Source organism: Porites lutea, chromosome 4, assembly GCF_958299795.1.
Source record: "Porites lutea chromosome 4, jaPorLute2.1, whole genome shotgun sequence".
Classification (NCBI taxonomy): domain Eukaryota; kingdom Metazoa; phylum Cnidaria; class Anthozoa; order Scleractinia; family Poritidae; genus Porites; species Porites lutea.
The window spans coordinates 36743307-36755883 of record NC_133204.1 but is presented as its reverse complement, the minus strand read 5'-3'; the positions used below and the strand labels follow the sequence as shown (position 1 = coordinate 36755883).

At 40.5% G+C, this 12577-nt stretch overlaps 1 protein-coding gene across 1 annotated transcript; it reads right to left on the bottom strand.

The window, feature by feature from the left end:
* Positions 1-1037: 1037 nt before the first annotated feature.
* Positions 1038-6729, bottom strand: LOC140934606 (uncharacterized). Its single transcript, XM_073384204.1, has 8 exons — positions 6700-6729; positions 6463-6526; positions 5894-5946; positions 4359-4457; positions 2341-2442; positions 1718-1804; positions 1433-1519; positions 1038-1163 (listed from the first exon to the last, which is right to left on the bottom strand). The coding sequence occupies exons 1-8, from the start codon at positions 6727-6729 to the stop codon at positions 1038-1040; spliced, it is 648 nt and encodes a 215-aa protein (XP_073240305.1).
* Between the last annotated feature and the right edge of the window lie 5848 nt (positions 6730-12577).

Sequence of the window (12577 nt, the reverse complement as noted above, 5' to 3'; positions counted from 1 at the left end):
GCCTTTACGTACAACAATTTTGAAATATCAAGTGCTGTCACTCTACATCCTAAAACAGTTTGGACTACAATTAATACAGCAAAACACAAGCAACTTACTTACCACATTCATTTCAAGTTCGTCCTTCGCGCTTTCCTGAGGAAGTGCCGATTCTGATTCCGTCTCCGAGTCACCTTCACTTCCACCATCCTTAACGAAATAATTCGTTTTAAAAATGCACCTTGTTTCGAGCCATTGTAATTAAACGGGTATACAGCTGTTTCAATTAACGTTTTTGGATTTTAAGGCTCAAGGCCTAAGCAACAAAACTGCAAAGTCATATGGATAACTGTTGATCCTTTGTTATGATGTCCCGGCTGTCAGTGTCATAGGATGGTATAAAACGTAGCAAAAGATTACCTTCGTGATTTTGTTACAGGAGAGTGGTGTCATGGCTGAGTTTAGAAATTTCTTTATTACATTAACCATACGGTCGACTCTCTTTTAACGGACACCTCTATAAAACGGACAGCTCGGTAAAAGAGACACCCAAAGATGGCCCCTTCTTTTCTTTAATCAGTTTATTTGACGTAGGTGGCCCGAACCTATTTACATGCGTCCTGGTTATGTTTTTGAATCGCATTTCTGAGTAGCAAAGGTTTAACGGATTTGTATGGTTTTTGGCATCCTTACTGATGAATAGTGGAACTTTAAGACAATGTTATTTATTTTCTTGTAGGAATAAAAACGTTTGAGATATCGGCATATATTTAAAACTGTATTTTTACAGAAAAATAAAATCATTTCGAAATCCCATGAGGGATTTTTCCCTAACTTCAGCAAGTAAGCGTTAGAGCCCTCTAGTTTTATATCTGAAAGTTTGAAGTCATTCGTGACCACACAACTCGCTTCACAAAGCGCTGGTCTAATTTAACCTTAAAATGCTACGCTAACACATTTGTGAAAGTTGACGCACAAATAGAAGACTGCTGAGGGACTATCTCCTATCTGAAAGGGTATTCTCACCCAAATTAAGAGCTTTAATGCAAGAACTGTAATCAGAAACCTATGGCGAATACAGTTAGCACTACAAGAAGAACAACTTTATGCTGAATACGGGTTGAGATTAAAGGTAGGAGTACCGATTCTGACTCCGTCTCTGATCCAGCTTCACTTCTCAAGTCCTGAAGAAATTAATATATTTACAATAATGTACCTTGTATCTAGCCATGAGAATTAACGGGTACGTATAGTCTCAACTCTCTCTAAGACGGGCACCTTTGGGTGTACGTCCGTCTGAGAAAGATGTCCGTCTTTTAGAGAGTCAAATAAAGGGAGTAAAGAAAAGAAGAGACCAACTCTAGGTGTCCGTTAAGAGAGAGTCGCCTGTACACTGCACACCAAGAAAGCCCTCCCTGACATAAATGTAACAAAACACAAACAAATAACTCACCATATTAGTTTCAAGCTCCTCCCTTGTGTCCTCATCTTGGTTTGCTAATTCTGATTCTGTGCCTGAACCAGCCTCACTTGCCCTGTCCTTCAGAAACAATTAGATCCTCAGTTGAAAATTTCACAACCGGCTTTTTAGTCATAAATGCGACCACCTTATCTCTAAAAGAAACTGACTCAAACTCTGCGTTTTTACACGCCTAATAAAATAGTAACCGTGTTAGTGATAAAGCTGGCACATAATATATACGTTAACTCACTTAAACGTAACATTAATTAGAAATACCTTTTTAACGTTTAAGTCGACCGTTACGTCAGGGAGCACGGAATCTGAATCCGATTCCGAGACAGTTTCATCTTCTTCACTCTTAAACTAAACAAATACAACACACCTAGTAAATGCCTCAAAAAATACTGATCTAGCACTGTTCTAAGTGAGATGCATAAGGGTTAGACTACGCAGTTCTGATATTTTACTATTTCTTTCCTAAATATCTCAAGAAAGAACTGGGACTAAAAAGCAGTCAGGAAAGGCCCGTTCCTAGAATTATCTTTCCGGGTGCGAAATAACAACAAGCCTTAGCCACAATACGTCTGGATGGCCTTAACTACACCACGCAAGAATATTTTTCTTCAACGACTCCCTGAAATTTCTAGTAAATCGGATCACACACTTCATAAAGTATAGCTAGAAGGTGAATATCTTAGTTGAAGACCTAGGAAGTTCTCAGTTCCTCGATGCAAAAGCAGTCGTTTTTCTGGTCCTGCAGTATTGATTTTTAAATCACTAGCATCATACATTTTGATGTTTTTCCTAACTTCTGCAAACGTATAATTCAGCCTTAAGGCTGCGAGATATCCCTCAGATAAACTATCTACCAAGTACCTGACGTAATATATTTTACTCACCATATCTACATCGCCTCCTACTAAGTACTGGCATTCCAAAATGCCAAATGTCAGCATATCACCGTGCTTAAGTTCATATCGTAAGATAGGCACCAATAAAGACTGCAAAAATAATCATGAACCAGCCAGACATCAAATATATTTGAAATACTGACTGAAATATATGAGCAATTTGCCCAAACTATACCTTCCCTCCACTGAACAGTTACTCTGCACTGTTGCCAGCAATCTCAATAATTATTTAGAAATTGAACGTATTTTCCTAGGTACGATCAAAACCATGTGATTCCTCACATTAAAAATTTTGAGTCGTTGGAGGATTCCCGAGTAACCGATCGATAAAAATGATACGTTACTAAATCAAAAATGGAGAACAAAATTCTTAGGACAATTAACACGATCTATCTTAATTTTTCCCCCTTTCCCCCTCTCCCCCAAGCAATGTTGTAGTTTGTGCACCCCTGAACACTGTACCTGTCTTAAAGGTGTTTCTTCATCCCAACATTGTTTGGAGGGGGGAGGGGAGGGCCAGTCGCGGTATCCAAGTGGTTAAAGAAGTGCATATTATGCTACATCTGAACATTTGATAACTTAGGATGTGGAAGGAAGATTTTCCATAACCGTTCCAAGGATTTTTATCCTCCATTGAAGATCAATTTTTAACAAATCGTGTCTAATTTGATTAATTTTCAGACTGTTAAATGAGAGACAAATTACAGAAGTGAATGTAAATGGTGAGACTTAAGTATGGCTCAGTAGCAAGAACACTCGCCTCCAACCAACATGGAGCTTAAGCAACAACGACTGCGACGGCTACCAAAATGGCACTTAAAAAGTAAATTCGCGCAAATTCAAACTTTATCGCGCTTATTCCATCTCGTTGAATTCAAAATTTGGCAAATTTTTCAGGATTTGAATTCTTAAAGACTGTTCAAAATTCAGGAAAAGAAAATGAAAGTCGTTGTCTTGTGTTCACGTTCTCCACCAAACGTGAAATTAGGCACTTTCACGTCGTTTTCGTGCAGTGACAGCAAAGAAATGTACAAAAATGGCGTGAAGGCACGTGCAAAGTTTCGTTTGGTTCATTAAACCTATTACGTTTTTGTCGTTCTCTAATTAAAAAAATGGACCTTACGAAACTACGACGGTGACGGCAAAAGCAACGTCAAAAAGCAATAGGTTTAGTTATTAGCAAAACAACAACTCTGCACGTGCATCACGCTTTTTTGTTCATTTCTTTTCGGTCGCTGCACAACTATGACCAAATTTTAAGTTTTTTTTGAGGACGGGAACGGCAAGGCGATTAATTCTACCATCTCTGTCTGAACTCGGCGTGGCCCCCTCTCTTCAGTTCCAACCTAAATTCCCTTCTTTGAAAGGATGCGGAGTCTATTGTTCAGTGACGTTTTCATGGACGTCGCCGTTGTTGGATCGTAAGGTCCCTAATAGTCTACGACGGCGACAACAACGAGAACGTCAAAACAGCGAGAGGTTTATTAAGCAAACAACAAGTTTGCAGGTGCATCACGCTTTTTTGTACATTTCTCTGCCGTTGCTGCAAGAATACGACGGGAAATTGCCTAATTTTACGTTTTATGGAGGACGTAAACAAGCGACGACGAAATTTTCTTTCTCTTCCTAAACTTGATTGCAGTCCCCAAGAAAATGAACGCCAGGGAAATTCGCCTACATTTTACATTTTCAGTGAATTGGAAAAAACGTGATAAAGTTTGAAAAACGCTAATTCATTTTAAAAGTGACGTTTTCGCTGCCGTAGCCGTCTTTGATGCTAAAACTCCCTTATACGGATTCGGGCGACGCCTATATGGATGGAATTTTTGCAGTTGGTTGTTTTTCTTTAACTGACGGGTTTTCCTTCGGCTACTTAGGTTTTCCACTCTTCTTAAAAACCAACTCGATCAGGGATCATGACGTAAGACGAAGAACAACAAGGTGGATATGCAACCAATTTGATCACTTAAACATTGTCAGTGAAACATTAAACTATTGCACAATACCTTTCCTTTTTTTGTTCCGTTGGTGCTTTGACAATCGTGAATGAGATGAAGGTTTCTTTCCGCATTTACAGAAATGCAAGCATGCTTCTTTGACAAGGTCTTTCAAACACATGTTTAATAAAATAAACGTTTTAATTCACTCTTGGATGGAGTTGTTTTATATTAATTGCTTGAAAATGGAGAGTATTTTCTCCAGTTTTACTTACTGTCCACACGTATCCGGGTGAAAACGATCACCGAAAACGCAGTTTTTCAAAAACGCTCTCCAGAGTGGACAGCTTTGAAAACGCCGTTTAGCTAACGATTACATCACGGTGTTGGATCCAGCACAGTTACCAGTGTATGCGCATGCTTCCATCAATCAGTGCTGTCACTATTGCGTTTTCGTGTGGAAGGGCAAAAACGATTAAAAAACGCAGCGTGTGGACGCCGATTTTTTGGAAAACAAAGTAAAACATCTCAGTTTCCGAACAAAAACGGATACGTGTGGACGAAAGTGTCGTAACACCAAATTATAAGTAAAAAAATTTAGCCCAACGCAGTAGTCTCAAGCTCCGCACGAACAAACGCAACAATGTTGGGTATTACATAATCATTGCGTCCAATTGCACACCCTATAACGTGTCGTTGCGTCTTGCTAAGAGTTGTTGCGCAAAGATTGAAACTAACAGCTCCCAACATTCCAACATTCCAACATTTTGTTCCGCGACCCCCGAAGCGTAAGGTAACAACGTTGGATCCGTTTGCACAGTGCTTCCAACATTGTTAGGGTCACGCAGGCGCATTACACATGGTCTTCTTGAACACCAACCACGTGTGTCACAGTACTGTCGCTCGATTCTTTAAACGCTTAATTTCAAAACGAGAATAAGTGCACAACCTTTGTTGTGATAATGAGTTTCATTTGCATGAGAATACAAATCACTTTCATATCAAAGGCATTGCACTTGGCCTCACTTTGAAACAGAGGCTTTGGGCAACTAAGAAATGCACAGCACTGCCGACACTATCTTACAACGCCCAACATTCTAGGACCAAAAATGCTGTGAGATGTTGTGTCCGGTTGCACGTAGAATCAGACAACGTAAAAACAATGTTTAACTAGATGGCAATCCAATTCGCCGGAAAACGCAAGCGAGCAAATCGGATTTTTTTCTTTATTGTTGTTGCTATGGTTTTGTTAAATGTTTCTTTGTTGGTTTGTTTGTTTTTCGTTCTTTTTTTCTTTGCACCGGACAATGTCTAAGGGTAGCAACGGAAAAGAGACGTTATCAAGCAAATTCCACAAAAAAATATAGCAAATGAAGAAAAACGACTTCATTCAATGCAAGTGTCATAGTAGTTTAGCACCCAATTTGTTGCTTGATATTAAAGTTTTGCTGGGTAAATAAATAGATAGAAAGGAGAGTTATCCACGTTTCATTGAGAGACCATAGTCAAAAGCCTTGTAGACACTTAAGCGAAATATGAGACTCAGTTTTAGATCGGACAACTAATTAACTCGACAACCTTTGTACAAGAAGGCAAAGTCTCACCTCATTTAGGATGGTTATGTTACATGTTTCACTCCTTCCAATAATATTTTCTCCTATCAAAAGAAGTACAAAAAAGAGTATAGGAAAGTGTAAAAAAGATATTGCAATGTAATACAAAAGTTCATACAAGTAGAGGTAGCCGACATAGAAAGGGCTAGACTTCCCTACAACTCGAACTCAAATTTTTGTCACGAGCGCGAAGCGAAAGCGGAAATGAGAAGCGAAGGACTTTGAGAAAGTCTAAGCAAGGGCTTCCGATCGAGGTATTGGGCGAAAGTTGGAGCGAGAGCCAAAATGGGAAGAAGAGGGGGGAGGGGGAGGGGAGAAGAGAAAAACTTTCACTTTTCAATCAACACTCCCACGCCGCACCAATCACAAGCTGCGTTCGTGGGAGAAAGCAGTTTCAGAATCGTGGAGTTTCGGCCAAGCGTTCCTTTTCTCCCCTTCTCCCGTCCTCTTTTATCTCTATTTTTCGCTCTTGTTCCAACTTTCTTGACGAACCTGCGCTAAAACGCTTGCTATGCAGTTAAAGCAAAAAAAAAATACTGATACAAATATAAATAACATACCTCTAAAAATTGGAAATACTGCTCCTTTGAACCCTTGCTGAGAAAAAACTTTCAGATGCGCAACCTGGGAGAAAGGAGATCAACGAATATAATTAGTCCAGAAAAAAACTAAAGCGGCCATAAAATACGAAATAGACATTTTTAATGGTAAGAAAATTTTGTTGTTTATTTGTGATAAAAAAAACGACGTTTTCGTGAAAAGTTTTGTAAACAAAGCCTGATTTTTGCACATCTTACCAAAACGTGGAGCACAATCGAATGACACATGCTAGTTTGTTTGTACTCAAACAATTACGGGTTGTTTACGTGGAGGGAGGGAGAGCTAGATCCTAGTACCAGGCGGTCCCAGAAGGCAGATCATCCTGGTGCCATATGTTTATCATTTTACATTTCCTTTAAATTACCTCTTCATTTTCATTTTCTTCTTCGTTCTCCTCTAAATCGTTGATAACTTGGGTTTGTTCAAAATCCATCTAAACTGAAAGCAGCATAACGGATACGTGTGCTAAAAAGAACTCACAAAAACAAAACCGGCGCCTACTACACAGGCTAGGAGAGGGGGTAAAAAGCCTAGTATGCTAAACATTTAACATTGCCTAAGGTACAGTGTAGCCGGGTTAAAAAAAAAAACAGACACTGACGTTTTATAAGAATTTGCCTACAATAGCGAGGTAGGGTCATCTTTCTCTTCTCGTTTAATATTGAGGGGGTGCCATTACCTTGTTACCTTTTGTGAATAAAATGGCTACTTAAGAAGTAAACATGCATACCCGGGGGGTAGTCGACCTATGTTTATTTGGGTATAGGTGAGCCGCTGAGGGTTTGAAACCCTGACCCTGTTTAGGACAAAATAAAATCCTAAAATACATTCCCTGCTTAGGGCAACACCCTCATATTTATTACCTTGTAAAGGACAAAGGACAAAATGCACACTGTCCTGTTTTTCAGCCATTTATTGGCAATTGCAAGAGAGTAAATTCACTTTATAGTCATTGCTTTTGTGTAGTGGAGTACAGACAAATTTATTCCTGTTAATAATTAGGAAAGACTTGCGCAAAATTATATACCCTGTTCAGGACAGAGAGGTCAAAAACCATTCCTTGCCCAGGGGCACATCCCCGTAAAGGCCATATAATGTCCATTGGAAATTAATCATCAACTATACCTCGATATATAACGAACATATTGAACTTTTTTCCAAAAATTCGTAAAATCGAGGTTTTCGATATAATGAACCCTCGATATAACGAACACATTTCCCCAGTCCCTTGGAACTTCGTTAAATCGAGGTTCCACTGTTAGTTCCACTGTGGTTCATGCGTGACGTGTTCGTGACGTCTGGTTGCGACAAGACAGTCTGGCTCACTGTCGGCATAATGCAGTCCCCAAAACAACATAATCCACAAAAATCTCAACAAAGTTTCACCACTTATTTCATTTGCTGTAATTTAATTTGTTATATTTCAGTAAGATCATAAAGCAAAATGAGAGAAGTTAATTCCCATCGATAAGTAAAGCGACGGGGAAATGCATTTCAAACCGTAAATAGTTTGATCTTGATGTTCTTGTGGACACATTATCCGCCGATGGAAACCCTCTTCCATCGCATTTGCTTCACCTATTTTTGTTTTTCTAAGATTCCAAATTCGAAGTATGGATTGATACCTTATTGAAAAACAGTTGCGATGGTACAGGAGCGTGACATGAGCATGAGAGCTAAGCCATAAATAAATTATTCACTTAAGTTATTTTTGTATGAACACAGCGGATCGACCAGCGGATCATGACATGTCTTGAGAAAAAGAATACGGCCTTCTGCCATATTAGAATGATTTAAGAGATTGTTACAGATGATAGATGTCATGCAATAAAGCACTAAATACACGAAAAGCAAACTACAGCATAATAATAAGCTTAAATAAAGCTTTTCTATGATATACAGTCTGCAAAAGCGAAAGTGAACAAGAGGAAGTGAACCGAGATTTATATTCCAGACATAACTCGCAAATTATAATATAAAGCCTCAAATTTTACAAAGAATTGCGGCATACCTTTTGAACCTCGTCATTCAATGTGATATGCAGGATGACACTACAGATTGTTGAATATTTTGAAGAGTTTGACGTTGTTCTCGAGGCAATGGAATGAGGTCGAAAAAACTCACATTCATGGTTCAATTGCCCGTGAGGGGCTTGGGTTCAAGCGCGCGGTGGAAAAAACTGGTACCAGCATACCAGCATATTTTCACTGCGAATTTTTAATGTAGACTACTGATGCTCTGACCGACTACGATGTTATCCCGTGTTTGCATTTTACATTAGCGGCAAGCTGCCCAGTTTATGGTATCCATCCAGAGCCCGACACCCAAGAGCCCTGTATCTCAGTACCGCTCAAAGATTAATCCTTCGCACCTAGTGACCAACATCAATTCCTCCTATCAATATCAATCCATTATCAAGAGAAACAGGGTGGCTAAGGGTTTTCCGTGACGCGTGATAGGACCCAAATTATCAGCGTGATGCACGATTGGGCCCCAATTTGTAGCATGATGTGTGATCTACTATTTTCACAACGCGTGACCCGTGATTTTCCTTTGAAATTTCCGTGATGATAAATATCATTTGAAACAAGAAGCGGAGACATTAAAAATAGATAGTTATGACGCCAACTTCTTGCCCTTTTTTCTCGTTCCTCGACCTCTGATGTCCTCAGATCAAATGATAATAGGATACTTGTTAATGAAGTAAATATTTTATTTTATTTTTCCGTGGTGCGTAATAGCTTAACAAAATCAGCGTGATGTGTGATCGGGTACCCCCTTTGCACGCCATGGAGAAAAGGTTATGAACATTAATGAAATGATCGCAAAAGAGAACATTATTTTATCAAATTTTCTCGACTAATATGGAGGTAGATCAGTCTGAAAAATGTGTATGGCGCTTCGAGTCTGGAGTCATTAGAATCTAGAGAAAGAAGGCATTCCAGTAGTGACGAACAGGGCAAATTTTCGCGGGCTTTCGCATACACAGTCAATTGTTTTCGGGAGATTTATTCGCCCTGTGTAGGCGAATCCAAGACAGTCTTGGATTCCGGATTCTAGTTTTTGCCAGTGGAACTTGGATTCTGGATTCGTTAATAGGATCCCTAATTCCTTGAGCTGTATTCCGGATTCCAGAGCCCAGGATTCCGGATTCTATTAAAATTACCCGGATTCTCTTACTTGGGACGAATTTATAATCGTGGGGCTAGACCTAACCCACTATAATTTGGTTAGGGTTCTTAGTGTTCCGTTCAACCTCTTGTCACGGGGATCAGTTTAATGTGTTTCTACGCGTTTTTCAAGTATCAAGCCTTCCTTTCTAAGACCTGCCTGGCAGGCGTTCGTTAGTATGGTAGTCTCCTACGCATTGTCGCGTCACGTAACCCCCCTCTTCCCTTTGTCAGGATGTACTTTGCGTGATCATTCACAAAAAATGGCTCTCTCTCCTACGCAGAGGCTAGAAATAGGAAAGAGAGAAAAGACGATCGTCTCCCGCGCGCTTTCTTTTTTCCCTCTCTCCAGCCTCCCTTCAACACAAAAAGGGCTTCGGCTGCGGAGGAGAGATAGATTGACTTACTACGAAAAAACGGACTCCCATCGGGTTCTCTTGCGTTCTTTCACGCCTCAAAAGTAGGCCCTTTCTGTGGCGCGCGGCGGGATACTTCGGGCTAGGCATATGGGAGAAATTGCTGGCACTCACGGCATCGGGCGATTCCTTTAATTTCCACGATTTTGAATACCTAGTTTTATACGCAGCCGTTTATCCGGGCGTTTATTGTCTTGGCGCACAACGCTTCACTCCTTCGGTAGGAGAGTTGCATGACGCGACAATAGAGAGATTTTAGACGCAAGGCTCAAGTTGAGAATTTCTCAACTGAATAGAAAATGAGCAGACAAAAGAATACAATACAATTTTTATAGATGAAAACAACGTGAATCTACTTATTTTTTTCGGAGGGGGATCTTGTTTACTGTGGGTAATGTCGACCGAGATATCGGTCGACATAGCGGTCGATATAGCGGTCGACAGTCGGTCGATAGTCGGTCGACAGTCGGTCGATAGTCGGTCGACAGTCGGTCGATAGTCGGTCGATAGTCGGTCGATAGTCGGTCGATGGTCGGTCGATAGTCGGTCGATGGTCGGTCGATAGTTGGTCGATAGTCGGTCGATAGTCGGTCGATATTCGGTCGATAGTGAGATAGACTATCGGCCGAGTATCGGTCGACATTTCGACGACGCACCTCGACTTGCTATCGGTCATATGTCGGTGATATATCGGTCAACTGTCGGTGGTATATCAGTCAACTGTGGGTGGTATATCGGTGAACTGTCGGTGGTATATCGGTCAACTGTCGGTGGTATATCGGTTAACTGTCGTTCGAATATCAGTCGTGTGTTAATTTATGAGGTGAGTCCAATGGCTTTTTTTTTAAGCAAAGACGTCATTAATTACTGTTCATGACATTCTTTAATAGCGAGGAATACACATCTTTTATTATCGGGCTTTGACCTGCTTCATCACGCCAAGTTCTCGCTTGTGCAGAGACCACAAATTAAACTTATATATTTCTGTATTGAAGACGGAAACAGCCCTTTGTTTAACGATCAGTTATTGATAAAACGCGCTGATAATGTGCCGAGGAAGGTGACAAAAATATCCAGCAGGCTGAACACATTCATTTATTGTGGGATACGCTACGTTCTCATTACATTATCCTGTCCTTTTGCTCTGTCCTTTCGCTTTATATTTATATTTTGTTCAAAATAGAAACGACCATGCGTATACAGAAATTAATATTGAATGGTAAGTCACTTTTGGTCATCCACGAAAAGGAAAACAGTATGCGCCGCGTTAACATTAATATTATCTTAACTTGTTAAGGAAAAACAAGTTTAAAAAAATGAACTGTAAATACATTCTTTCATCAATGTAGTTCTGAGTCGGTTGAAAAATTCTCGGCATAGGAAAAATCAGCCAGATATAGGCCTTACACGGTAGGAATAAATCACATAACAAGAAGCTGAAGGCCTATCATTCTCACTTAGCGGACTTCTTCATGATTCAATTCTGGCCGGCTACGCGTAGCGAGACTCCCACCCCTGAAAAAAAAAACGAGGGGAGGAAACGTCTGCGAAAAGGTGGTGGGCATCAATACAGATACGCTAAATCCCGTTCACATGAATTAAAAGAAATGGCTAGATAAATGACTAATAGCTATTATTCCGGAATTTTGGCTAAGTACATTGAAGTTTGAAATTAAAAAAGCAGAAACACAATTAAAAAAAACAGTTAGGTCCAAGCTAGAAAATGCTTTCTAATTCCTTGTTTTCCAAGCTAAAAAACGTAGGAAATGCTAAGTGTCGACCGACCATCGACGGAGTGTCGACTAATTACTGACCGATACATCGGTCAAGTATCGACCAACTATCGACCAACTATCGGCGAAGTGTCGGCGAAATGTCGGTGTAATGTCGGCGAAGTGTCGGCGAAAAGTCGGCGAAGTGTCGGTGAACGAAAAGCTATATTGGCCGAGACACATCTGGAACGACTATCGACCGTGTCTCGACCGAGTGTCGACCCACTATCGACCGACTATCGACCGACTATCGACCGCTATATCGACCGACTGTCGACCGAGCGTCGACCGAGTATCGACCGAGTGTCGACCGAGTATCGACCGACTGTCGACCGAGTGTCGACCGACTATCGACCGAGTGTCGACCGCTATATCGACCGCTATATCGACCGATATCTCGGTCGACATTACCCACAGTAAACAAGATCCTTTTTTTCTAAAAGTTAGCCTGCGTGGCAGGCGTTTGAAAGGGAAGGGACGCGTGGTCTCGCGCCCTAATTCCCTTTCGCTTCCCTTTCGAACGCCTGCCACGCAGGCTATCTAAAAGTAAAGACAAGTAACGTTACATAACTTTAAATGATCTCATCAGACCAATCAACTATGATAAGGCGCATTTACTCAAGTATATACCTATCAAACACTTGCCTGTTATGGACGGAACTAGTGAGTTCATGAACCCTGATAGTTTTTTCTTTTTCTTCGATTAATGAAATATAT

What these genes read in the sequence shown, in the direction of transcription:
- LOC140934606 (XM_073384204.1), bottom strand. Translation starts at nt 6,729, where the DNA reads ATGTGTCATTCGATTGTGCTCCACGTTTTG. An exon ending in TCGACTTAAACGTTAAAAAG is followed by an intron (nt 1,520 to 1,717) that starts GTATTTCTAATT and finishes TTGTTTCTGAAG; the next exon opens with GACAGGGCAAGTGAGGCTGG. An exon ending in AGGAGCTTGAAACTAATATG is followed by an intron (nt 1,164 to 1,432) that starts GTGAGTTATTTG and finishes TAATTTCTTCAG; the next exon opens with GACTTGAGAAGTGAAGCTGG.